The sequence below is a fragment of the Ochotona curzoniae genome, unplaced genomic scaffold, assembly GCF_017591425.1.
Source record: "Ochotona curzoniae isolate NIBS_2020 unplaced genomic scaffold, NIBS_Ocur_1.0 scaffold_3223, whole genome shotgun sequence".
Classification (NCBI taxonomy): domain Eukaryota; kingdom Metazoa; phylum Chordata; class Mammalia; order Lagomorpha; family Ochotonidae; genus Ochotona; species Ochotona curzoniae.
In genome coordinates, this window is record NW_024467108.1 from 2,478,419 (window position 1) to 2,503,070 (window position 24,652).

A 24,652-nucleotide genomic window follows, 5' to 3' on the forward strand; every position below is an offset into this window, starting at 1 on the left:
CCACTGACTGCGATGCTGCCATGCCACGATTTTGCTTCATTTCTGATCCAGCTCCTTGCTAGTGCATCTGGGAAAGCAGGTGGTGGCCCAACCACTCAGACTGCTGCCATTCACCTGGGAGACCCAGATGGAGTTCCAGCTTTCTGGCCCTGGCCATTACCTCCATCCGGGGAGGGAACCAGTGGATGAATAGCTGTGTGTCCTTCTTTCCTGCTCCTTCCAACTCTGCCTTTCAAAATAAGTACCTTTAGACAACAAAGCCAGTGTGTGCTCAACCCTAGTCTTGCCTACAACCACAGATGCAGATTTATCATCAGTTCAAACTGAACTGCACACTTGTAGGCACATGGGGTTTACTTCAGCAATACAAAGATATCTCAGAGTGTGGTTAAAAAAAAAAGGAATCAAAAAATGTTTATTTTGGTACAGAAAACAGCCCCACACATGGCTTATACTCCACATGCATCTCCACCCCAAGTCGAGCCTCACGTTCTCCAGGGTCCTGGTGAGGCCTGGAGTCTGTTCAGTACTGGAGTGCCGGTCGTGCCAGGCCCACAGGTGAGTAGAAGCACATGATGAACCTATGTGCTCAGCAAACTTGCAAGGCTCCCATCCTGACATTCCTGGGGCTTCCATCAGAGGGTGGGCCCGTGCTGGGCTCTATAAATGGACAGTGTGCCAAGCAGCTGCGCATTTGTCCTCTTGGAGTGTCTATTCCAGTGACGGACAGAGGACGTGCCGTGGAGCTGAGCACTGCTTCAGCTTTTGTTGAAGTGTTAACATACAGGCCCTTGTCACCTGGAGGGTCTCTGGAGGAAGTGATTTAGTTCCTCAGGGTCTGAGATTGCCTTGTCCCATACCCTCCTCTTGAAAGTGTGCTTTGGGGTTTTCTGGATTGCAAGTGGAGTAGCTGAGACTTGAACTTGTACCCATATGGGATGATAGCACTGTAGACAGTGGTTTTACTCATTGTGGCACAGTGCGTAAGACGCTTGCTAAATGGCCCCATCTTACATCAGAATATCTAGGTCATGTCTAGCTCTCGCTTCTGACTCCAGCTTCTTGTTAATGCAGACCCTCAGAGGTGGCAATGATGGCTTAACTGGCTGGGTCGCTGCTACCTATGTGGGAGACACACACATCGAGTGTCTTGCTCACAGCCTCAGCCTCCTGGCCTTTGTGGGCATCTGGGCGAATTAACCATTGGATGGATGGACTCTTAAAGGAAAGCTTTCTCCAGTAGGAGTGCTGAATACTGGATGGTTATTAACTCAGAGCTTTCAGGGAAACCTAGTATCAAACAGAAAGGAGGTGAAAAGGATACAGGAGAGGGAAAAGCCAAACAATCACAGCCAGCTCCTGAGACGGTCAGTCATGAATCCCAGGGGGCAATGGATCAGATGTAGGTACTGATACCAATCCACGGCCTTAACTAAGTCGTTCATCCAGGACAGACGTGAGCATCATGGCAATGTGCAGGCCTAGTCTAATGCGGACAGCTGCTTCCTGGGTCTGTTGCTGAAGATGGTAGCGACAGCCCTCCTGTGGCAGTGAGCCCCCAGAACTTGGTTTCCCAGAACCAAGCAAGCGCTTGTTTCAAGTCCCATTTCCATTTCGCCCTGAACTGGCAGCTCCTTGGAGAAAGAGCTGCTGTGGGGGTGGGAACAGCAACAGGGTTAGTAGGTCCCGACGTAGGCAGGGGTTCCCTGTGGCCAAATCTGGGCCAACCTGAGCCACAAAGGTTGTGATGCTAGTACTTTATTAATGTATCATTCATACTGATATAAGCTACTGACAAAAATCCGCAGAGGAAAAGGGACAGCTCCTCCTTGTAAGAGCATCAGCAGACAGATGGGAAGTAGGGAGGCAAAGTCGCCCACAGGCGAACTGAACATCAACACTGAGAACCACTGTTGATGAATGCTGAAACCGGGAAGCAAAATCCCGAGGACAAGGAAGACACTGACACAGCTCTGAAGCCTCTTGCTGTGACATTTTTTATTTCAAAGGAAATGGATGTTTTATAGTGAGCAAATTGGATGGTGTTGTCTGAACCCTGCGGGAGGCCCTGAGACATAGGTGATGTGAGCAGAGCCCAGCGTCACGTCACCCACTGTTCCACCTGCCACCATGCAGACCCTCACTGACTGGTGAAATCCTGAGACACTGGTGGGGAGGTCGGGAACACGCCCACAGTGCAAAGCAGGATCTTGGACCGGGTCCCCAGAAAATATGAAATATCTGCAGGTTGGTTAGTGGTCTTGTCCCAATGTTAACTTCCAGCTTCTGACAATTAGTTTTTAAAGATATTATTAATGTGGAAACTTTGTTTTGCAATTTTCTGAGTGTAAAATTATTTCAAAACAACAGCAACCACCAGAGAGCTACAGTGACCGGGAGCGGCAGCCAGCCTGAGGGTGTCTGGTCCCTGCCCGCCTCCGACTGAGCTGCTGAGACATCCTGCTGTCGCCCAAGGGTCTTGGATCCCTGCCCCCAGGCTTTGCTTCCTGGAAGAGGTGAGCCACAGGAGGGCAGCCAACATGGTCCCCAGGGGTGGCCACAGCAGGGGCTGCCCCTGGGCACCAGGCTTTGCTGTGCCTTGCTAAGCTCCGGGGGACACATTTGGGGGGGGGGGACTGTGTCCAAACTTGCAGCTTGGTGACTAATGTGCAGACTGAACATACTGTTTACTCCAACCCCGCTCAGCTGGGACAGCCTTGCACACAGGGTGGGTCAGGTTCCCTGGTCCTTTAAGCAGAGCCCAGCCTCTTGGATCGCTTCCTCCACAGCTCCCCAGGGCTCTGATGTCTGTGTCCTAGAGAAGGCCCCTCAGGAGCACTGTCCCATCCCAGAGCAGGGAGCAAGTCCTCCTGGGGCACCACCATGTAGGCTGGGGCAACATGAGCCAAGTTGTGCCCAGGGTACAAATGTGAGCAGTGGGAGGGGGGCATGGGAAGGCGGTAGCCGCAGCCTAAGTTGTACCTAGGCTGGAGCTTCGGTACTCCCTGCCGGAGCCACTGTGGGCCAGACCCAAATGAGGCCTGCAGAGTGTGGCTGGCCACAGCCTGGTCCCTGGGCTGCCACCACATCTAATGCTTCGCTGCCATCCTCCTGAACTTCCCGGGCACAGGATGGAGTGTCCATGACCAGAGGGTGGAAGAGAGGTGATGAGGTGGCCCCTCTCTGGAAGCTGTGCTCACAGCCTGCGGCCCATGGGGAGGAGTGGGTGACATTTTTGTTTGGGGTAGAGGGCTCTTCCAGGGGCTGGACAGGAGGGAAGGCACGAAGGGCAGGTGGGTCGTGCCATAGCACGGGGCCTTTATTGGAAGTGGAGGGCATGACAGGTGGTGGGTGGTGTTAGAGGTTGTGACACACTTTCTCAGGGTGAAGGGGGGCCCGGATGTCTAGCCTGTGGGTTTTGCTGTCCTTGTCAATGATCTCCAGCCGCAGCTTGGGCAGCCGCTTCTCGGCCTGGGCTGAGGGCAGCTCGGGGCTCTTGAGCAGCTGCTTGTCGGAGTCCTCCACGGTGATGCGCAGTGTGCAGCCACCCGGCAGCAGGTCCTGCTCATAGGCAGCCGCCAGCTGGTTCACCACTCGGCGCTCGACCTGCGGGCATTGGGATGCAGAATGCCCATCTCTCCTTGGCCTAAGCCTGGAGGCTGGCTTTAGCACTCACCACTCGAGCCAGAGATCTCACATCTGCAGGGTCGGGTAACAGGACCTGCCTGCAGGACCAGGCCCCAGGCTCGGGGACTCCTGGTCCTGTTCCCTACTTGCAGTAGGCTTCACTGCGTCCCTTCCAAGCAGGGGTTTTACTTGATTCAGGAGTGCCTCCGCGGCTGTGGAGTCCTGCAGCCAACCCAAGTGCAGGGACCAAGAACCCTTCTGCCCAGGGCCATTTGGACATATGTAATACCCTCTGTGGGCCATACCAAATGATCTGCCTAGAAGTCGGTCTGCTACAGGATGAGAATACTGAGTCGTGCCTGTGATTGCCCTGGCAGGGCCACCCACCACCCCAGGGGGAGGCTCTGGTGCTCACCTCGTGCTTGATGGAGCGGGCACCGTAGTGCACGTTGTAGCCGTCGACCAGCACGTCAGCCACCTCGCGGTCCCACAGCAGTGTGATGTTGTGCCTCTGCTTGGCCTGCAGTGGGGTGAGAGAGGCTTGTGGGTGCATGGGCCCCTTGGGTTACTGGCTGCACTGGCTCCACCTATGGAGTGGGGGTTCCCACGCCTGCATTGCAGTGGTTGTGTCCAATCCCCATCCGTGGGAAGTCCCTTCTTACTCTCTTGGCCCAGAAGTTGAGTTCCTTGTTGACGAGCTGGATGAGCTCCGAGTGGCAGAAGGGGAGGAAGTAGACAATCTCATTGATGCGTCCCAGAAATTCATCCCTCCGGAAGTGAGCCTGCAGGCCAGGTGAGTGGGGGTGTCATGGCTCCTCTCCCAAGCCTGGCCTCCAGCAGGCAGTGTGGGGGCGGGGGAGCTCTTACTTTTAGGATGGGGCGGATCACATTCTCCTTGAAGTTCTTTGAGATGGTGATCTTGTCACTGGTCTGCACGTCCCCTGTGGACACCGTCACAGCTGTCACTGCAGGCTTAGGGAGCTGGGCCTGCTCCTCAGCCCTAACCAGCTATTATTCTCTGAGGGGCCCCTCCTGTGAGGCCCTCTCTGGGGCCAGTGGTGTGGGAAGCCGCCCTGGGCAACTGGGTGAGAAGGTGCTTTCATTGAGCCAAAGTGTCTGCCCTTTAAGTGTGCTTTTTTTTAAAAAAAAAATTATTTTTACTTTCAAGTAAAAGACGGAGAGAAAGGTCTTCTGTCTGCTGGTTCACTCCCCAAGTGGCCACAATGGCTGGAGCTGAGCTGGTCCGAAGCCAGGAACCAGGAACTACTTCTATGTCTCTGATGTGGGTGCAGGGTCCTAAGGCTTTGTGTTGTTCTCTGCTGCCTTGCCAGGACACAAACTGGCACCTATATGCAATCTTGGTGTGTGCAAGGCAAGGATTTGGTCAATCGGCTATCGTGCCAGGCCAAGTGCACTTTTCTTGTTCCCTAAGACTCTGGCTGTCTCCTGTCCCTCACCCTATGCAGCCGCCCTGACACTCTGAGTAGTTGGGACACTGTCTCTGCTTTGTCCCTTCCACACCCTGGCAGGGGGCCTGGTGCCTGCTCTGTGCTGGCTAGGGACAAAGCTGCCTCACCCCAGGAGAGGTGCTGGTGGCCTGGTCACTTGCTTGGACAGCTCTGGCTCCACCTTACCGAGATTCTCAGCGAGGCGGGTGCGGCTCATCTCCAAGGCTTCCTGCCTCAGCTGCAGCGCGTGCTGTGCGATCTCGTCACTGGCCACATTGGAGGTCATGATGAAGATGGCATCCTTGCAGTCGATGGTCTTTCCCTTCCCGTCTGTCAGCCGGCCCTGGCAAGCAGCAGGGATGGACCGTTCAGTGGCTCCATGCCTGGGCAGGCTTTTGAGAAATTAGTTCAAAAGGGGTCGATTTCCTAGAGCCAGTCACTGCTGCCCCGGCCTTGGGGTAGGAGAGGGGAGGCAAAGGTGCAAGTGGATGGACTTGAGCTCCCTGCCAGCAGCTTTGCACTTCCACCCATGTGAACAGGGTCTGATCCAAGAGTCCACTGAGGATAATTCCAGTTTTGGGGATCGGGTCTGTGTGCCTGTGGGACAAGCCTAAGCATGTGCCTCAGACACTGCGTTCTCCACTCGCCCCCTGAGCTCCTCCCTGAGGACTGAGTTCACACACTTTGTACTGGCTGCAGCAATAACCCAGTGGCAATTTCATTCCAAGAGATCAAAGCTCTGCTCATAATGGAGCCTGCGGATGGGACCCAGGTGAGCGAGGGGAGCAGATGAGAGCACAACTGACCCAAAGGGTGACTTCTCAGCTTCCTCGGCAGTTACGATGTGACCAGAGAGGGAGCTGGCCCTGCCTCACCTCCCACCACAACCATACTCTGCACTTCCTGGGTGGGGTTCAACTGCACATGCCAGGGTGCCAGGGCTGCTTACCTACTGCATCATGGATGACTCTGGGGTCACACGGATGTGGAAGGCAGTCTTTCTGCTTGGTGTTTGGCTGTGACTAAGGGGGGCTTGTTTTTCTGGCCCAGGCTTGTGGCGGGAGCCCTCACTGTTCTCCTGCTTGCTCCCTATCTCCTAACTTGGCACGCCCTAAGTGACCGTGTCCTGCCTGTGTACCTCAGGGACACACCCTCTGCTTCCTGCCACTCCAGTGATTCCCTGAGTCTGTGGGAACACAGTTTCCTGCTCCGCACAGCTGTCCTCCTTGTGGCTTCGCTCCCCTCGGTGCTGCGCCTGTCAGGCCTTGCCTGAGCTCCAGCCCTGCTAACAGTGAGGGGCGGCCTCTAGGGTAATTTTCTGGCTGCTCCGCAGACATCTTATACCCCACAATTTGTGCCTCCTTGCCAGCCTGCTGCTCTCTGCTCTGCTCCCCCTTGTCTCACAGCCAGCCTCTATGGTTCTCTCTGCCCTTGCTTTCCACACCAGGCTATCCCAGCTCCAGCCTGATCTCTGCAGTTGCCCCCTTCTCCCTTCTAGACCCTTCTCTGCATTGCCACCTACAGGATTTTTGTAAAGGGAAAATCTGACCCTGTTTCTTGCTTAAACTCATTCAGAAGTTCCCAATACTCACCAGAGAACTGCAGGCTTCTTTGTGAGCACTGGAAGTGGCCCTGTTCCTTGCCTACCTCAAGGGCACACTGACCTCTTGCTGCTCCTTGTGATCACCCAGGCTAAACCTGCCTAAGCTTAGACAGCGGCTCATCAGTGGAACTGCAAGGGTATTACAAAGTACAGGTGGGTGGGCAGCTGCCCCTCAGCCTGGGTTCTCCTATGGTCCTAGCTGCGCAGTAGGTGAAGCTGCAGGCCGTGGAACTGGACTGCTAGGGTCTAACTGCCCCCTTCCCAGCCATGTGGCCCCAGATGAACACCTTCATGTACTTCTATTTCTAGTGCCGTTCAATGAAGGCAGAAATACTGCTGGCCTTCAGTCAGTGGATGCAAGTCGATTTCTGAACACACAGTGCAGGAAGTGCCAATGACTGCCATGTCTTTTGCTGTCCCCCCGACCCTGGCCTGCCCCTGCAAATGGTGATGGCCAGCCTTCCCTGTGACCACAAGGCTTCCGCTGGCTTAAAGCTAGAAGTGCTGGGTGTGGGTCCCGGGGCTCTGATCTGCCTGTTGTCCAATCTGGAATCACATTTATAACTGCTCTAAACCTTTTTTTTTTTTTTAAACCTCAAAAAGTGCAGAAATAGCATGCCTGGCGACAACAGCTGTGGCCTTCGGTGCAGGTCTAGCACTGAGAAGGCACTTGGGACACCCCGGGCTGAGGGGCTAGGACAAAGCTGCCAGCAGTTCAGTCATGTGCATCCTACAAGGCGGTGCTGGTAAGCTTCCTGGAGCCTTTCTGCCCCAGCGTTCTGGTGAGACCCCGAGACCTGGCCCACAGAGCTGAAGTACAATCCGGGCCTCTCCTCCCAGTACCCACTCTGGACAGAGCCTGCACAGCTATGAGATTTCAACTCCAGGGTGATGCTATTCCCCAGGAGACCCAGCTCTACTTGTTATCCAGTGTGCACACAGGGGGCAGTGCCCAGCTAGGGAAGGAGCAGGCAGCCTGTGGCTCCTGCTAGTCACAGCTCTGAGAGCTTCAGGGGTCCCCCAGGCTCCAGCCCAGCCCCAGCTGACTTTTACCTCATCGAACAGCTGCAGCATGATGGTGAGCACGTCTGGGTGGGCCTTGTCCACCTCGTCAAAGAGCACCACCGCATTGGGACACTGTTTCAGCTTCTTAGTCAGCTGGCCACCTTCCTCGTGGCCAATGTAGCCTGGCGGGGACCCAATGAACTTGGCCACCTGTGGGAGATAGGAAATGTGCTGGCAAGAACTTCTTGTGCTGCTGGCTTTCAGGACAGCAGCATGCATGAGAAGACACCACAGACAGGGCCTGTCTTGGCCAGGACAGACAGCTGCCTCTCTTCCTGGGAGTCGGGAGTCGGGGGGCAGGCAGCATGCCTGCTCCCAGGAGAGGACAGACAGACCTTCTCCATGTTTATTTTTCAGAGCAGAGCCTATGCAAAACTGATCTGATCTGTGACCCTGCTGCACACACAAGGCCCCCCCCCCCCCCCAAGGAAAGCCCTGGGCTGTTGGATGTAGTCCACAGCAGCAGCCCCATAAGCTGCCTGCAGTGCTGACAACCCGTGCCCTCACCTCGTGCCGCTCCTGGAACTCAGACATGTCCAGTCGGATGAAGCCCTGTGTAGACACAAGCAGAAACTGAGTGCCCAGGTAGGTGGGTGGGAGAAGGAGTCGCGCACATCAACCTCCTCAGGCTCTCTGGCCACAAAGCCCTGGCTCTTCTCTCACACATTTTGGTTTTGGCTCCTTGCTTCCTTTCCAATTTCCCCTCCCAACATGATGGCCTCATTCTGTGATTTGTATAAAGCCACATCACGTCTCCACCCTCAATCTAAGTCAAGATCGCTCTTCAGTCAGGCCTCTGACTCTTGCAGTCATGTGTATGCCCATCCACTCACCCACTGTTCTTGGGGGCATCCTCTGTTATGGGCACACGAGTGCCAACAAACTTGTCTGGGTCTCTGTCTTCTAGGAGAACCCCATCGAGCGGGCCAGGCAAAGTCACCAATAGTGAGGACCTACCCAGGTGGCTAGGCAATGCCCCTTCCACCATGCAAGTCTTGGGGTGGAGGGTTTGCCTCTCTGTTTTAGCTTACTACTTTTTATTTGCATTTCTTCCTTCTATTCAAAGATGGGCATGAAGTGCCTTGCAGCCTTTCTCTCACCGCCTTTGGGGCTTCTAGGGGGTGTTCCAGGAAGCAGCCCCCCCCCCCCCGTCGGAAGGTCATGATTAGTGTGAGAAAGAAAATACCTCGTGGCTGGTGCCCCCTCCCTTTGACAACCAAAGAGCTGAGGAAGGAGTGATGACATCATCCTGAGTGTACTGCCCGCTCTGCACTGGTACGGCTTCTCTGGAGAGCTGGGCAGGATGGGGTACCAAGATGCTCCCCAGGTAGCTGGCTAGGTGGGAGCACAGGGCCACATTCTAGCTTGGCCACTGGTCAGGAATGTGCTGGGCAAGGTACGTTCAGTTCTGTATCATGCCGTTCCATTGTTCCGTGCCTTAGCTATAGAGTGGTGGGAAGAATCCTGGGCTGGGAGCCAGGACGTGGCTTCCAATCCCAGTCCTTCCACTGCGGCCTTGGTCACACTGCCTCCCCTTTTGGAGCTACAGTTTGTTTCTCTGTAACACAAGGCTCTTGGCTGCTTTTCCTGCCTCAAGAGGGGCCTGAGGAGACTTAAGCCAGGAGAGGGAAAGGGCTTAGAGAAGCTGGCAAGGCCTTGTGGGGGGGGTCAGGCGTTGCCCCCAGGGGGCAGGAACCAGCAAGCACATCCATGAGTCCCTGGGCAGTGCAGCCAAGTTGATGCAGCTGGGAGTGTGCCCAGAGCCTTCAGTAGCTGACACTCCCTGGGGGGGTTACTAGGTGCCTAGCAGAGAAGATCCAGGTTCTGCCCTATCATCATTCCCACTTCATAGGTTACAGAAGCTTGGTCAAGTTCACCCTGCTGGAAAGCTGGCTCCAACTCAGCACGCTCTGCCCCGTCTACTGCCTCAATGATTTTCTTCTAGCAGTCTGCACTTGAGGGGCTGCTCAACTTTGTGTCACATGTCCATCAACGCCCTATGTAACAGGGGGGTTAGACTCCACTGCTTATTACTACATCTGTCTGTCTGCCCATCCACCACTCACCTTTCCCTCACATTTTTTCCTAAGGGCATTATCTCACTTAATCTTAATCCAGTGTTACTGAACCCATTTTACAGATGGTCTAGCCACTGTGCACCTAGGTAGCCAGACTAAGAGATACTTGCTCTTAATCCATTAAAACTGCTCTTCTAACTGCAAGTCCTTTGTAATCCACCATCCTACCTAGTATCATCAAGCTTCTTTCATAAGGATCAGTAACTCATAGAAAGAAAGCCAACAAAGCTACTCAGGTGAGAGTTAATATAGATATAAGCAAAGAGGCTTAATGCAAAAAAGCTAAGCTGGCAGTAAGATCTGTGAAAGAAACACACATGTGCAAACACTTACAAATGAGGGAAGATGGGGCCAGAGAACTAGGGCTGGAATTCGTCACTGGACTCGCAGACCAGTGCCTGCGTTGTTTCATCAGCCATCTTGGGAAGCAAGGAAAGGGAGCTCCCCTCTGCCAGCAGCCTCTTAGTCGGGGCCCTGTACATGACATTGGCCACATACCACTCCTGACTTACGGAGGCATCGGGCATGCAGAGTTCAGCAGCTGACTCACTTGGGTCTTAAAGGCGAGTCTCAAGTATAGCCAGAAAATGCCTCTGCTCTGGGTAGATTCTGAGTTGGCCCACAGGGCTGGAGCAGCAGGAATTGTACAGAAGCAGCAACCTTTTTTCCAACCTAATTGAAAAGTGAGGTAGAATGAGAAGTGTTTGGCCCAGCAGTTAGGCCTTCGCATCGGGATGCCTACCTCCCATATTGGGCTCAAGTTTCAGCTAGTTCGGCCTTCAAGTTCTTGTTAATGCACGCCCAGGAGGCAGCAGGTGCTGGCTCTAGTGGTTGGGTCCTTGTGATCTATGGAGGACCTAGAGTGTGTTCTCAGCTCCCAGCACAGGCATAGGAGGAGTCACCCAGTGGATATGGGCTTGTTCCTGTCTCCTTACCTCTCGAACAATAAAAGTGCATGGATGATTTTATTGGGCTTCTCAGGCCTCTTTTGCTCCTGTGCGACAAGCCACCTATAGCAGCTGAGAACAGTGGTACTGAGAAAAAAAGTAGGAAACCAGTTTTTGGCTTGACTTCTTTCCCAAGCAAGTGACGTTAGACAAGACTCCTAATACATAAGACGTAATCTTTCTCATCTGGAAAGTGGGTCTAATTTAGAATCTATGGCATATTCCTCATGGGATATAATTGTGCAAAGCAATGATCAAATACAATCCAAGGAAGCAGGCATCACTGTGCACTAGCTCCTGAGCTGGCTGCAAAGCACAGTATCTCGCCTGATTTTCAACCTTAGCCCTAACTGAAGGACTTGTGAGGCAAGAGCGGGAACTTTTGGGAGGTCAAGTCACCTGTCTAGGGCCAGCTGGAAGAACTGCAACGTAAGCCAAGGCGTGGCTGGCTCTAGAAGCCTTGTCCAATACACCCAGTACCTCCAAGCGGAGGCAGGCCCCTACTGCAGGACTCCCTGCCTGGGGGTGAACCTGTCTCCCACTAAGATGTTAATTGAAAAATCACTTCCATTGTCAGCCCTTTAACAAGCCCCTCCTCTCTCCCTTCTGCACCGGCAAGTCAGCAGATACGCTCCCTTCCACTGTATGAAGACATATTAAGACAGCCTGGATAAAGAGATTATAATTTGTAATTAAATATTAACCTTTCTGACAGTATTAAAATTAAACCACTCAGAATTCTTCATCCCTAATCAGGTGGTTCCTGCCCGTAACTGCATCTTCCCTAATAGTCTTGCTAGTTTATGGCCCTTTCCAGAGTGCTAATTGTTTCAATCGCTGCCAACCTGATGAATGGTCTTACAAGCGCTCTTTCTGCAGGAGCCTATTAGCATGCCACGCGCCGCCCGCCTGTCCGGTGGCTCTGCTCTGGGTTTGGCTGAGGCAGAGCCAGGGAGGATATGCTACGAGCTTTTAGTTCTTAGACAGAAAGAGGGTCAGGGGAAGCTAGGTGAGAAGCAGGAGCCCAGGACTCTGCTGCTCGGGTCACTTGGCTGGCAGAGGCCAAAGCAACTCCTTAGGGCCTTGGCTGGGCAAGCTTCCCATAGAAGCCAGGTAGGAGCAGCTGAGGGCTTTGCCCCCAAATGGAAAGCTGGTGGGAGAATGCAGTGACCTTCACTGAAATGCTTCTGCATTCTCTGAGGAGGGCGCTCTCCATATGAAAGCATTTCCCATCAGCACAGTGAGAACCAACTGGGCCTTGGAAAGCCTGAGTGAGAACACACAGGGGGTGGTGTGATCCTTTCTGATGGAGCACTCAGGGGGGAGAGGACTAGCAGCACCCAAGTACACCTGTGTACAAGTCCTGCGGGATGCAGAGTGGTAAATAAGGCATCTTCTTATTCCTACCCACTTTCCCCCTCAGCCCTAAGCCTCTGTCAGGCACAGCGTGGCAGCCCTGTGTTTCTGAAGCGGCTTTCCTCTCCAGCCTGGGCTCCTCGGGGCTGGGACAGTAGCTTAATAAATGCTGTCTTCGCAGCTTCCAGCACACCATCTAGCACAGAGCAGACACTTGCAAATGTGTGTAGGAATTTCATTTGGCTTTCCCAAGACGTAGGGCAGGGGAAAGATTATCACTCCCATTTTATAGATGAAGAAACTAAAATATAGAAGCGGAATTCCTGGTACAACTCGGGGATCAGAATGACACGCTCCCCATGTCATGGCCCATCTTGGCTGCAAGTGTTAGTGTCAGATTTTTGGGGGACAGTAGGAGCAGTGAAGTCTTTGGAGATTAGGCCTAGATCCCAGCCCTTACCTTTTTGGCATCTTTGTGCATATATTTTGCTGTCTGTTTGGCAAGCTCTGTTTTTCCTATTAAGAAAGAAGGGAGAGGAATTGGGTTAGGCCCAGATGATGTTCTATTAGAATGAAAGAACACTAGAAAGGCAGCATGCCGGCGAGAATCCACTTCATGAATGGCAATATGGAGGACTGGAAAGGGCAACTCTCCCAAAGCCACTAAGGGAATGAATGGCAACACTGGGGCCAGAAAGTCTGTATTGCATCTGATTTTTCTGTAGAAGGGATTAGGGAGCCTTAGGGGGACAAATTAAGGGGTATCAAAGTGGTTGGACCAGGGCTAACGGGGCCATTGGGGGCTGGTCTTCCACGTGGAATCAGTCCTTGTCCCACATCCCCCAGAGAGCGAGCCTGGACTCTGCTCCTTACACCACAGATGATAAAGCACAGAGATCTCTTTCTTACTGGTGGCCCTGCAATTTGGAGGCAGCTGCTTCTGGTTGAACTCCAAGCGAGTGGCATGACCCTGGGCCACAGTGGCTGAGGCTATGGAGCCTAGCCCAGGCATCCTTGCAGCCTGCCCTCCCCAGGGGCTGATCTGCTCCCAATTACCTATTCCAGACGATCCCAAGAAGAGGAAGACCAGAGGGTGTTCTTCGTCATACCAGCCATTCTCCTTCCTCCGGATCGCTATGGCCAAACACACAAGATGGGGGGACAGGGCGGGAGGCAGATAAATCAATGACACAAAAGGCAGGATAATTATCACTAAGTATACAATATGTTTTACTGCTCTGCGCCCACTCAAAGTCCTCACTACCATTAGTGCTGCCTAATCTGATTAGCTGGCAAGGCCCCTAGAGACACCTAATCAGGTTAGCATGGATTTGGAAGGCTGCCCAGAGCAGATTTCGGATAAAGTTTTCCAGGATGAGCACTCAGCGTTGCCAGGGAAACTGAAAGGCGGGTGGATGGGGAAGGGAGGGAAAGGGGGTAGGGGACTGGTGAAGGAGAAATCGGGAGGAACCGGAGCTCTCTGGTTACCCCTGTACCCCTCACTGGGGGCAGTGCGGGCCTGCCTTTTCTGTGGCTCAGAGGCAGAGACCCATGGCGGGTCCCCAGGAGGATCCAGGGTGTGAGTGCTGGACTTTTTCCCATCTGGGGGAAACCAAGGTCTGTGTGCTGTCTGGATCCGGAAGAGGAAGCACAGGCAGATACATTTTCTGGAAGCCAATTAAGGGTAGCATGGAGCTGAGGGCATGGACGGGGTAAGCCACTTGGTTAAGTGTATCTGCTGATCGTGACCTCCAGAAGGAGCGGGTGAGTGGGGAGCCAAGACGCATACCAGGTTCTGAGGGGCTCAACTCTTCTAGGGTAAGACCTGACTTCTCTTCAAGAGAATGAGGTGCTAAGTACCCAAGGTGGGAACTGAATGTTCATCTCTGGAGTAAGAGAATAAAGCCCAGAGCCATGGCCCAAGTGCAAGAGTGGGGGCAGAGTGTAGGAGAAAGAAGAGTAATTTTGAACACACTGTATACTATGCAGACATGGGGCAGTGTGTTTGCTCAAGACTCACACAAACACTTTGAGGAAAGTATTCACAACTCCATTATATGAGCAATAAAGTGAGGCAACAGATAGAGGCTCATCCAAATCATAGAGCTGGTGGAGAGAGGACAGGACCGTCTGGTAATCACGTGTGACAGGGTTGGTGCTGTGGCATAGTAGTTGAAGCCTCCACTTGTGGAACTGGCATCCCATATGGACACTGGTTGGAGTCTTGGATGCTCCATTTCCAATCAAGCTCCCTGCTAATGTGCTTGAAAAAGCAGTGAACGATGGCTCAAGTTCTTGGGCTCCTGCACTCTGGCTTTGGACTGGTCCAGCTCCGACCATCTGGGGAGTGAACCAGTAGATGGAAGAGCTCTTTATCCCTGTCTCTCCTTTTCTGTAAATGCTGCCTTTCAAATAAAAATAAGTCAATTTTTACATATCACACATGGCTGCTAAGAAAAGTATCAATTTGGGTTGTACTAATGGAAACACAGCATTCAGCAGCAGGAGAGGGACAGAGCGTGGCATATGTCAGGGTCAGCTGACAAAATGGCATGTCTGGTCTGGTCAGAGAGGGCTGGGAGAGATCAGCACAAGGATCTGTATTAGTGGATGAGCCTGGAAGCCTTGTCAAGGGGGAGAGATGCAGCCTTAGAGATGTATATGCTGGTTTGTAAATGCTAAGTTGTGGGACTGGGTTTCAAAGAGGCAGCTGTGGAGGTCAGGGAGGACTCGGCGAGGTCAGGTGGCCGGCATGGCAGGTGGGTTCAGGAAAGAGCACAAGTGGTGTGGGCGGCAGGATCCCTGTATGAAGCTCTGCGTTACTGGTCTTAGGAGTTCAGCCCTGTGCTTGTGGTCCTGTTCACTTCCAATGTGCCACTTCCTCTATCGTTCTGGCCTCAAGATGGAAACCCTGCAACTCCATGAGTGCTGGGTGAGCCATTTGTGCCTCCCAGGAGGTACTCGCTGGGGATGTTGAAGAGTCGCTCTCCCGTGACCATAGCCTGTATCTTCCCCAAACTAACTGGCCGGGTTCTGTAGCAGGGTTCACTGTGAGGTAAGCCCACAAGACTCATGCATGCAGAGGCGGAAGTACAAGTCTGGCTGAAGGAAGTTCCTGATGCCCATGAACAGAACTAGGGAGCTGAGAGTAAGGGTGGGCATTTGGGCAACTGAGGAATTGAAACAGCAAAGGCTGGACTTTCATGAATTCTAGGTGTAGACAAGTGTGTTTATGTGCTAGGTGAGAGAGGGGTCACCTGAAAGGAGCCATACCCTCCCCAAAATGGCCTCAAGTGGGCATCTGGGTTGGGACTTGGATGCTGAGCATGGCCAGAGTTGGGCTCCTCAGAGAACCAGAGGAGAGAGAAGTACCCGCACAGTGCTCAGAAGGGGCCCGGTAAAGATGGGGTTTCCCATGGCATAAGAGGTGTGACAGTCCTGCTCTGGCCTTCCTTTGAGGGTAGCCTCTTAGCCCACCAAGAGCTGCAAACACTGGACTGTGCGCTAGAAAACCACCACGGCGAATGTGGAACTGCATTCTGCCCGGGGCCTCTCTCCCCCTTCTTTTCTAATAATGCACCTGGGAGACAGCTCTTTATAATGCCAGGCAGACTCCACTGCACAGCTGTCCCTGGTCAATTCTGCCAGACCCAGGGTACAAGTCTGGGGTGGGCTTGATCTGGACCCCCCAAGAAACAGGAGAAATGCCAACCATTAAACAATTACAACTCTGGATATTTCTAATAATATCTGAAGAGAAAAACGGCCAAGCAGATGGAGTCCGACAGAATGAAAAATGGAAGCAGCAAGGAAAGACCGGAGGGCTGGGGAAGGCAGGCCCCCATGTGTGTGGCTGCAGACCGAGGCTGGGCGCCTGGAGGACCCTGCCCAGGGATGCTTGCCCAGAGACCTGGATAAGCCTGTGTGGGATGTGCCAAAACGCCAGTGCCCACTGTGGACCAGCAAAAGCACAATTTACTCTACTAGCACCTCACAGTCTAAGGAACTTCTGCAGAAGTAATTTCACCTCAGCCTTGCCATGATCATATGGGGTAAGTAGGATGGGGAACTGGATCCCCATTGCACAGAGGAAGAAATATGTATAAAGAAGCTAGGGTGATGTGGGGAAATCCATGAAGCTGCCGGGCCCTGAGCCCAGCTCTGGCAGACTCCTGGGTCTGAGTAGGTACTTCAGGAGCTCAGGGAGTCAGCTCTTCCCACAGGCTCTCTGTGGCCACCACACCTTGCACACTGACTTCCTCTGTAGTCTTCCAGTATGGCTTAGCCACTCAACACACGGCCTCAGGAGCCTTGGCCCTTGACACAGTATCAGGGTTCTGTGCACAGCTCCCTTGTCTACAAGCACTGGCCAGGCTCCTTGGCTTCCTCACAAGCTGGGGGAGACCTGCCTTCCCTGTGCTCCATCCCTTACCAGTGTCCTCTGCTGTCTGTCATGACTGGACCATATAACTTTTCCATGAACTTCACCATGCTACACCCACTCCATTAATTCCATGGTGTGTGTTCATGGAGTGGGTGGTACAACTGAGGGGAGGAGTTATAGGAACTAACTTGGAATCCTACCTCTGTCATTTACTAGTTGAATGACAAAGCAAAACACTCATTCCTTTGGTGTCTCAGTTTCTTCATCTATAAAATGGGAAAATTAAATGGTGTGGAATGATACAACTCCAACTAATGGCAGCCAGGGCGGCAGCAGCCACTGGCTTGGGTATGTCATGGATCCTTACGATAAGCCTGAGAAGGGGGCTCCCTCTCCATGTCACATTGGAAGACTGAGGCTCAAGGGGCACTGAAGGGGGCTTCACTTGTCCAGGCTCACACACTGAGGGCAGCATCTAACTGGTTAGATTTCCAGAGGGCTACCTGCAACAAGGCCAGGGAAGAGTCCAAGAACTGCTGACTGAACAATTGACGGCCTGGTCTTTGTAGAGTCTCAAGGAAGGAAGAACAGATACTTCAGCTTCCACTTTACACCAGACAAGAGTGAGGTCTGGCCTCAAGTATCCCTTGGCACAAAAACCACCCTGGGGTTTTTGACAGAACTCTTTCCAGAGTCTCACACATCTATTTATCACACGGCTGTGTGTCAGCTACAGAAGCCCATAGTGAGGCTGGAACGGGGCTCATGCTGCTGTGGAAGCTGTGAGTCCAAAGTGGATGGGTATACTGTGCTGTTTGGGAACAGCTAGTTGTACCAGGCTGGCATTTGTACCTGAGGATGAGGGGGAGGCTGGTGGGCAGGTGGAGGTACAAGGAGACACTCTGTGTGTGCAAAACCAGGGAGAACAAATAGCCACCCCCCTAACCCAGCCCCCAGCCTCTGGGCAGCTCAAGGTTCTGGCAGTGGGGGAGTGGGGTTGTCTGAGTGGGCTGCTTCAGTCTTTTAAGTTCCGCTGGGAACATGTTGATTCATGCTGTGGCATCTCCCTTAGCAGGGCTTCAATGGCACTGCCACAGCTGAGTGACAATGTAAAAATGGGATTGGGCTTTACTGACTTGGGTCCACTAACACGTGGAAAGGCGCTGTTCCAGGAGGAGTCCTAGGGAGGGAAGGCAGCCTAGAGGCCAACACCGCAGCTACAGGCAGGGCTAGCAGAAGAGATGCTGTGCGTGGGGGATGTGGGCAGTGCCGCGAGCTTGTCACTGCTGCTCCACGGCTCTTGCACAGCTCAGGGATGTCCCGAGTGCATGTCTGATCACACCTGGCCACGGAGGGGGCACAGAGAGGTGCAAGACTTGAGAGGATTGTTTTGTGAGAGGCCACTGATGGAAGTGAAACAAGAGCTAGCATGAGCCCAGAACTGGAGAGCAGCTGAGGTGGCAGGGCTTCCCCAAGCGAGTGCATGGGTTTCACAGGGCCCACTGAGATAGGGTGCAGTGGCTGCTGGCACAGAGACTGTGGGTCAGAGGGAGCTCTGAGAAGCTGTCAGGTGTATGCAAGCTGACCTGCTGCCTAAAGGAGGTTTCTCTGGACAGCTCTGGGGAAAGGCTGCCCACCCAAGGGGTCAGAGGTTAAGGAGTACAGCTGTGATGATGGATTTCACTACAGTCATATTCCCATCACACTGTGAGCTGCTCGAGAGCAGGTGCTACAGCCCAACCCTTTCCTCAGACCACATCACGGAGACAGATCAGGGGCCATACCAAATCAATTAATTCTACAAACTGCATTAAGCATTTAATCTGAACAGGGTGCTGGGCTAGAAATTGGGAGAAACCAAACCAAATCAAATGAATGAGTCATGGTATCTGCCCCTGAGGAGTCCACTGTCAATTGTTCCTGGACTGAGTGAAGCCAAGTAAAAGCCAGCCAGGGTGGAGCGGGGCCAGAAGAGAAAGACTTGCACGATGAGAGGGCAGCAACATCATGTGCAGGCAGGAGAAAGGTACTGCAGGTGCAGGAGACAGAGGCAGCAGGGCCATGCAGTGGTGGTACACGCGACAGACAGGGTCAGATTTGTGTTTTCTAAAGATCACTCCTGGGGGTGAGAAGAACTGATTTCAGAGGAAAAAAGGTGGCAGGGAGACCAATGAAAAGGATACAGCTATGGATGAGGTAGGAAATACTGATGTCTTGCGCCAGGGTGGTGGCAGTGGGAGCAGAGGGGAGAGGTCAGGTTTAAGAACAATTTAAATGACAGAACTTGATAGGGGATGGTAGTCGGGGTCAAGGGGAAGCCCGATATGAAGCCAAGAAAGTGTGTGCCACCTTAGTTCCCATTGAGCTAACTGCCTTCCAGGGAGGACAGGGTGGTCTGTTGACAGGTAGGCATTCTGCCTTCCCTGTGACCAGTGCTGAATTCTGGAAGCAGAGCCTTACTTTCAGCAACAAGGCTCTGGTCTGTGGTGTACTGTATGGCCCTGCTTGGGATCTGAGGACCATAAGAGACCAAGAGGCCATGGGTGTGGGCTGAGGGGCTGCAGCTTTATCTCCTCCATTTGTAAGGTGGTAACTGAGCGCTGGCCTTGCTAGAGGCCCTGCAGCTGGGGATCACACTGATAAATTCACTGTATTACTTTGCACAAATCAATATCCCAGCACTTACCAGGGGTTGATGTGACCGAAATTGGTTTCAGCCAATTCGTGAGGGTAATAAATGGCCATTTATCAAATCAATTCATTCTGCGGCACTTCTCTGGCTGCCCATCCTCATGGCACCCATGGGGTGCCAGGCTCCTTCCAGCTGGTCCTAGCACATATCTGACACTGGCCTAGGGGACCTGCGGAGGCCTGGTCTGGCCTTTAGACTCTTGCACCTCTCCTCTGTCTACTTCAGTTTTGACATCTTCTGGTCCCAGGTGCTACCTGCACACCACAAATCCTGGCCCAGAGAGGCCTTAGACTTTGCCAGAGATTGCATCATGTGTGGGCCCAGAAGCCATGGGGACTGTGTGGGCTTCTGAACATCACCAGTGTATCCCAGCTGCAGGGCTTCTCAGCTTGGCAGGCATGTGGCCACTGCCCTACAAAGACAAGAACTCTACAATCCAGGCCCCAAGGGACAAAGCATAGGGCCTTCTTGGACAGCCATTCTACCTGGGAGCTGAGGTAGGGCTCAGGTGGCAAAATGGCAGCTTGACAGAGGAAACACCGAGAGTGCACCCAACAGCTCTGGGAGGTGGGCAGGCAACCATCCACACTGGGCCAATAGCAAAGGCACGGGGAGGTAGGATGCCTCAAAGGTCAGTGCAGGGCCAGGGGGCAAGGTGAGCTGGGAACAGTCCCAGGTTCAAGGCAGGACTTGTGGCCCTGGATTCAACCTTCCCATTCCAGTTCTCCTCACAAACTCTACTACCAGTGAGCTTCCCATTATTGCATGGGCTTGAGAGCTGGTGAGAAGCGAGAGGCTAAGAGTGGCACACAGCTGGTCAGGAGTGTGTGCAAGAAGGTGAGGTACAGCACTGTGCTGGCAGCCACGGCCCTGGCCTTAGAACACATGAGGCTCCAGCCAGAGACACTTTCACACCAGGTGTGGTCTCTCTGAGGACTTCTGTTCTCAACCCATGAGAGCTCCCCGTTTCCTCTTCCTCTCCCTCAGACAACACATGGCAAAGGAGCATGTGTCACTGTGGGTGGCTGTCCATACCCACACATGACAGAAGAGCCTGCTGCAGTCTGAAGCAGTGGGGCCCTGTGCATTCCAAACACCTTTGCCCAGCTCCCGTGTGTACCTGCTGCAGGCTTTTGGCCTTTTGATGGGGAGGCAGCTCTGGTCTGTGGGCTCCTTTTGCTGTTGGGGTTGGAGTTCCAATGTGGGCTCGTGACCCCTGGGGGAGACTCACTAGTGTGTATAGATGATGGAGATCAGGTCGGGTATGGTGTGGTGTGGAGTGAACCCTGCCAGTAACTGGCATTCCAGGGCTGACAGTGTTGCCCCAGAATGTTCCAGTGGGAGGGGAGAGTAGCTATAATTTCAGCTCAGGGCTCTGTCTCAGTGAGCAAGGCATCTTAGGGCAGCAGGCCTTTGTAAATCTCAACTGGGCATTACAGCTGTCAGAAAGGTCTGCTATAACACAATTCCCAGAGTTTGGGATTCCACAGCTTCTGGTGGAGATCTGAGCTCTGACCTCCCACCAGTGCCCAGAGCATGCTGATGCTGCTGGTTCAGACAGCATGCCTAGAGAGCCAGTCTCTTCTGTCTCCACCTGGCCGAGAGTTCCTCTGCCCTCACCCATCAGTGGGAAATCACCCTCAAGGAGGCATGAACAGAGGCGAATAGCAGAGCCACGGCCACTGACATCAGGAGAGCCCTAGTTTTGCATTGTCTGTCCAGAGGGCCTGCCCAGGCAGGAGGGCCATTAGATTAGGGCTATACCAGAGAACACCCTGGTCCCTGGGAGTCAGAGTGAGAGTAAAAGTTCCAGGAGAAAAAGAAAAGGACCCCCAAATGATTCAGTTTTCCTTCAACTGAGCTTGCTGCTGCCAAGAGACATGGAAGTGATGGAAGAGCCCTGGCCTGGCAGACAGGGATATGAGTTGTAGTTCTGATTCAGAAGCCACCTTATCAGTGACAGATAGTCCCCGCTCCCCCCACTTCCTTAGTTCTTCCAGCATAGACAGTTGCATCCAGACAAAATTCAGAGTTAGGTTCTAAGCAGCCTTGAGCAAGTTATATAGGTGTGGCCTCAGGTCTTCATCTGTAGAACGAGATCCACCCTCTTAGGGCTGCCATCAGGGGTCACTGACCCAGCACAGGTGGAGCTCACGCCACTCCACAATCACCAACGGCGTCTCTCTTACACTGTGCGGTGCTCCGTGTACTCACCAGCACCCACAGTGGCGATGGCACTCTCCTGGCCAATAATATGCTCTCTCAGTCGCTGCTCCAGGGGAAAGCGGCGTCGCTCCTCAGCCTCACGCTTCCGCTGCTTCTCCTGGTACTGTGGGCAGAGATGACAAATGGCTCAGGGGTGTCGGCCTAGAAAGGACTCCAGTTCTCTTCTATCCTGCAACTCTAGGGGACACACAGATTTGGGTCTCAAGGTTCTGTTGGCCCACTGTGGCTGGTCTAGTTTTTGGTCACAGTAAGAGAGAGACAGAGCCAGGCCTGACTCTCAGGGAGCTCCCAGGGAGCAGGAGGGGAGATGAGGCCTGCACACAAGTACTACCAATGCTGAACCAGTCACTGTCCTGTGGTTTCAAAGCTTATCTCTAGGACTGCCTTTCAGTGGAAAAAACACCACTACCAAGTTTGCTGATAATGTTAAGCCTGTCCTTTCCATCAATTAGGAGCTCCCTGAGGGCAGGCTCTACTTCTGATCTTTGCTTCTCCTAGTACATGTCCTGGCACAATAGGCACACTTGGTAAATGTTAGCAAACCTGAATTAAGAGACAGTAGCTAAGCAGAGTGGTACAGGAGCAGAGGAGAGAAAGGTACTGAAAGTGGAGCAGTGGGAGAGGGGCTTCATGGGAAACAAGCTGCATGAAGACTGGAGACCTCACTGGGATGACCTGGGGGACTGGCAGGGAGGGGCAGGGCAAGAGTCTGATGGCCAAGCATTTGTGGAGGGCTGCAGCTGGAGTGGGTGTGGGAAAGGAAGCCAACTGTGGGCTGGCAGGGAGGGACCAGGTCTTTGGGAGGCTCCTTTCCCCCAGGCTTCTGTGACACTGACATCTTTCTAGAAGGAGAGGCATCAAGGTAAGGCCCTGTCATGAAAGTTGCAGCTGCAGATTGCTCTTGCGGGCAGAGTGGATGAAAAATACCTGCTGTTTGGGCAGTGTTTTCCTGTTACGGTAGTGACCTTGACAGAAGTTAAAAAAAATAAATAGCAAACAATCCAATTTTGGCTGTTGCTATCAGTCTGTAACTGAAAGCTCCCATCAGTCCTGGGTTTCATATAGAGCAATAATTCGGCGCCGATCCCAGTGGAGCGACGCTTGCCGGTTGGAATCCAGAGTGCCACTGCGCAGCTCCCTCAGGCGCCACATACATCACCTGGCTCTGCCGACTCTGGCTATATATCTGCCTCTTCCTCCTCCCTGCCCACCCAGCCTCACTCAGCACTTGGGTCCACTGGGCCGGGGGGCTCTGATGGTAAGATGTGTACATACTGGCTGTGGCAGCATCAGCCTGCAGGTGCGCTGGCCACACAAGGAGCCTGAAGGGGAAGCTGGCTTGCAAAGGTTTGCCGAGTTGGTCTCCTCCCCTCCCCTCAGTACTCTGACCTCTAGGCCCTTGCTCACACTATACCCACCACTAACACCTTCTTTATACTCACCAACCCTCTCAATGACACAATGTCTGCAGAGCCTGTGGGAGGGCTTTGTGCAGTCCCATCCCCTAGACCCCGGTACACTTAACCTACTTCCTGCTTGTTACTCAACTGTGCCATCCTTAGTTACTAGCATCACGTTTACCCCATTTTTGTAGCTCCAGCATCTGGTACAGGGCCTGGCTTACAGGGCAGTAAGTACCTGCTGCCAGCCAAAAGGGGACCACCACTTGTGGAGTGGCAGCTCTGTGCCAGGTATTCTACTCGGTACTCGATGCACAGTGAGCTTTAATTCCCCCACACCTGGAATTTGGCTTGCCATTTGAGTCATAGCTGAGATAGGCTGTGAGGCAGAAAGATGCTTCGCTTCATGCAGAAGTGAGTTCTGCAGGAACATGGGGCAGTGAATTCCCCTCCTGGAGTCCTAGTTCCTCACTGTACAGGGACAGCAATTGTGCTCATCTTGAAGGATTCTGTGGGACACTGGTGAGGATGCAGTGTGGGAATGGTGTAGAGTGTGCTACAGTCTCTGGCCCAGAGAAAGCGTACGTGCGTGTAACAGGTGGTCCCGAGTGACTCCAAGGATTAGTGTAGTGCCTTGCCCTTCTGAACCTTTGACACATGTCACTCTCCTTCTCTTCTACTTACATTTGGTAACAGATCATCTAATCATGCAACCCCTTCAGTAAATTTAATCAGGAGCAGAGCTCCATAGATGAAATGAAGTGCCAAGTCCAAAGGATGCTTCCTGTGCTTCAGGAATGGCCCTGGAGGCACCCTGCTCTAGGGACCTTACCTCTGCAGGAGACAGTCTCAACACTGACTGGGTTTCAGAGCTAGCTCACCTCTGGCTGTCAGCTTTCCTTATGTGGAGAATTTTGCCTCTAAGTATTTCCACTCATTGTGCTGTTCAGTCTCACTGAACCTGCCTTCTCCTTTTACTGCAGGTATGGCTGAACACGACTTTCCTCTCTACTGACTAGGGTGTGACTATCAAGTCCTACCTACAACTTCTCCAGGTAAACATCTTCATTCACCTCTTACAGTTCTTCAGTGTTGTCACTTTAAAGGTTGCACAGCATTCCTGCTGTTTTCTTGGACAAGGGGTAGAACCCTTTAAGGGTGAGCTGGATGGCTGGGGTGGGGTGGTTGGTTGTTTAGGAGCTTTCTTCTTTTTTACCTGTTTCCTTTTTTTGTTTGTTTTAAAGATTTATTTTTATTGGAAAGGCAGATTTACACAGAGGACACAGAAAGATCTTCTATCTGCTGTCTCACTCTCCAGGAGGTCATAATGGCTGGAGCTGAGCTGATCTGAAGCCAGGAGCCAGGAACTTCCTCTGGATCTTCCATGTGGGTGCAGGAAACCAAGGCTTTGAGCTAGCTTCTACTGCTTTCCCAGGGCACAAACAGGGAGCCGGACTGGAAGTGGAGCAGCCCATACACACACTGGTGCCAATATGGGATCCTAGCATGTATAAGGCTAGGATGTAGTCACTGAGCTACCATGCTGGACTCTTCCTTAGGAGTATTCTAGATGGTCTTAGGAATGGCTCAAATTATGGTCTAAATTTCTGATCACATCTGATTTTCCCCAACCTAAGTTCCAAATACCTATGCTGATTTAGAAAATCCTCTAAGAATGGATTAAATTTCTTGATAAAAACATACAGGACACATTGAACCAGGCTGAAAGTTATTGCTTCATGTTCTTTACCCAATGCGGAATACAGAGCTTATACTAAGAAATATATTGACTAAATAGCCTTCCGGCGCGAACCATGCCGGATTCC

The 24,652-nt window shown here is 52.8% G+C and overlaps 1 protein-coding gene across 5 annotated transcripts in view; it reads right to left on the reverse strand.

Moving 5' to 3' along the window:
- Positions 1–1,978: 1,978 nt before the first annotated feature.
- The window catches only part of CLPB (caseinolytic mitochondrial matrix peptidase chaperone subunit B), a 136,689-nt gene continuing 114,015 nt past the window's right edge, over positions 1,979–24,652 (reverse strand). For 4 of the 5 annotated variants that reach the window (XM_040964433.1, XM_040964429.1, XM_040964432.1 and 1 more), the window contains 10 exons: positions 21,415–21,529; positions 13,181–13,258; positions 12,585–12,640; positions 8,251–8,295; positions 7,732–7,893; positions 5,262–5,418; positions 4,495–4,568; positions 4,290–4,409; positions 4,043–4,147; positions 1,979–3,606 (listed from right to left, as the gene is read on the reverse strand). In XM_040964433.1, the coding sequence (XP_040820367.1) occupies positions 3,358–3,606; positions 4,043–4,147; positions 4,290–4,409; positions 4,495–4,568; positions 5,262–5,418; positions 7,732–7,893; positions 8,251–8,295; positions 12,585–12,640; positions 13,181–13,258; positions 21,415–21,529 (1,161 nt within the window). In that variant the 3' untranslated portion in view covers positions 1,979–3,357. Of the gene's footprint in view, positions 3,607–3,764; positions 4,148–4,289; positions 4,410–4,494; positions 4,569–5,261; positions 5,419–7,731; positions 7,894–8,250; positions 8,296–12,584; positions 12,641–13,180; positions 13,259–21,414; positions 21,530–24,652 lie in introns of those variants that run through there. The other variant, XM_040964430.1, reaches the window with a different exon arrangement.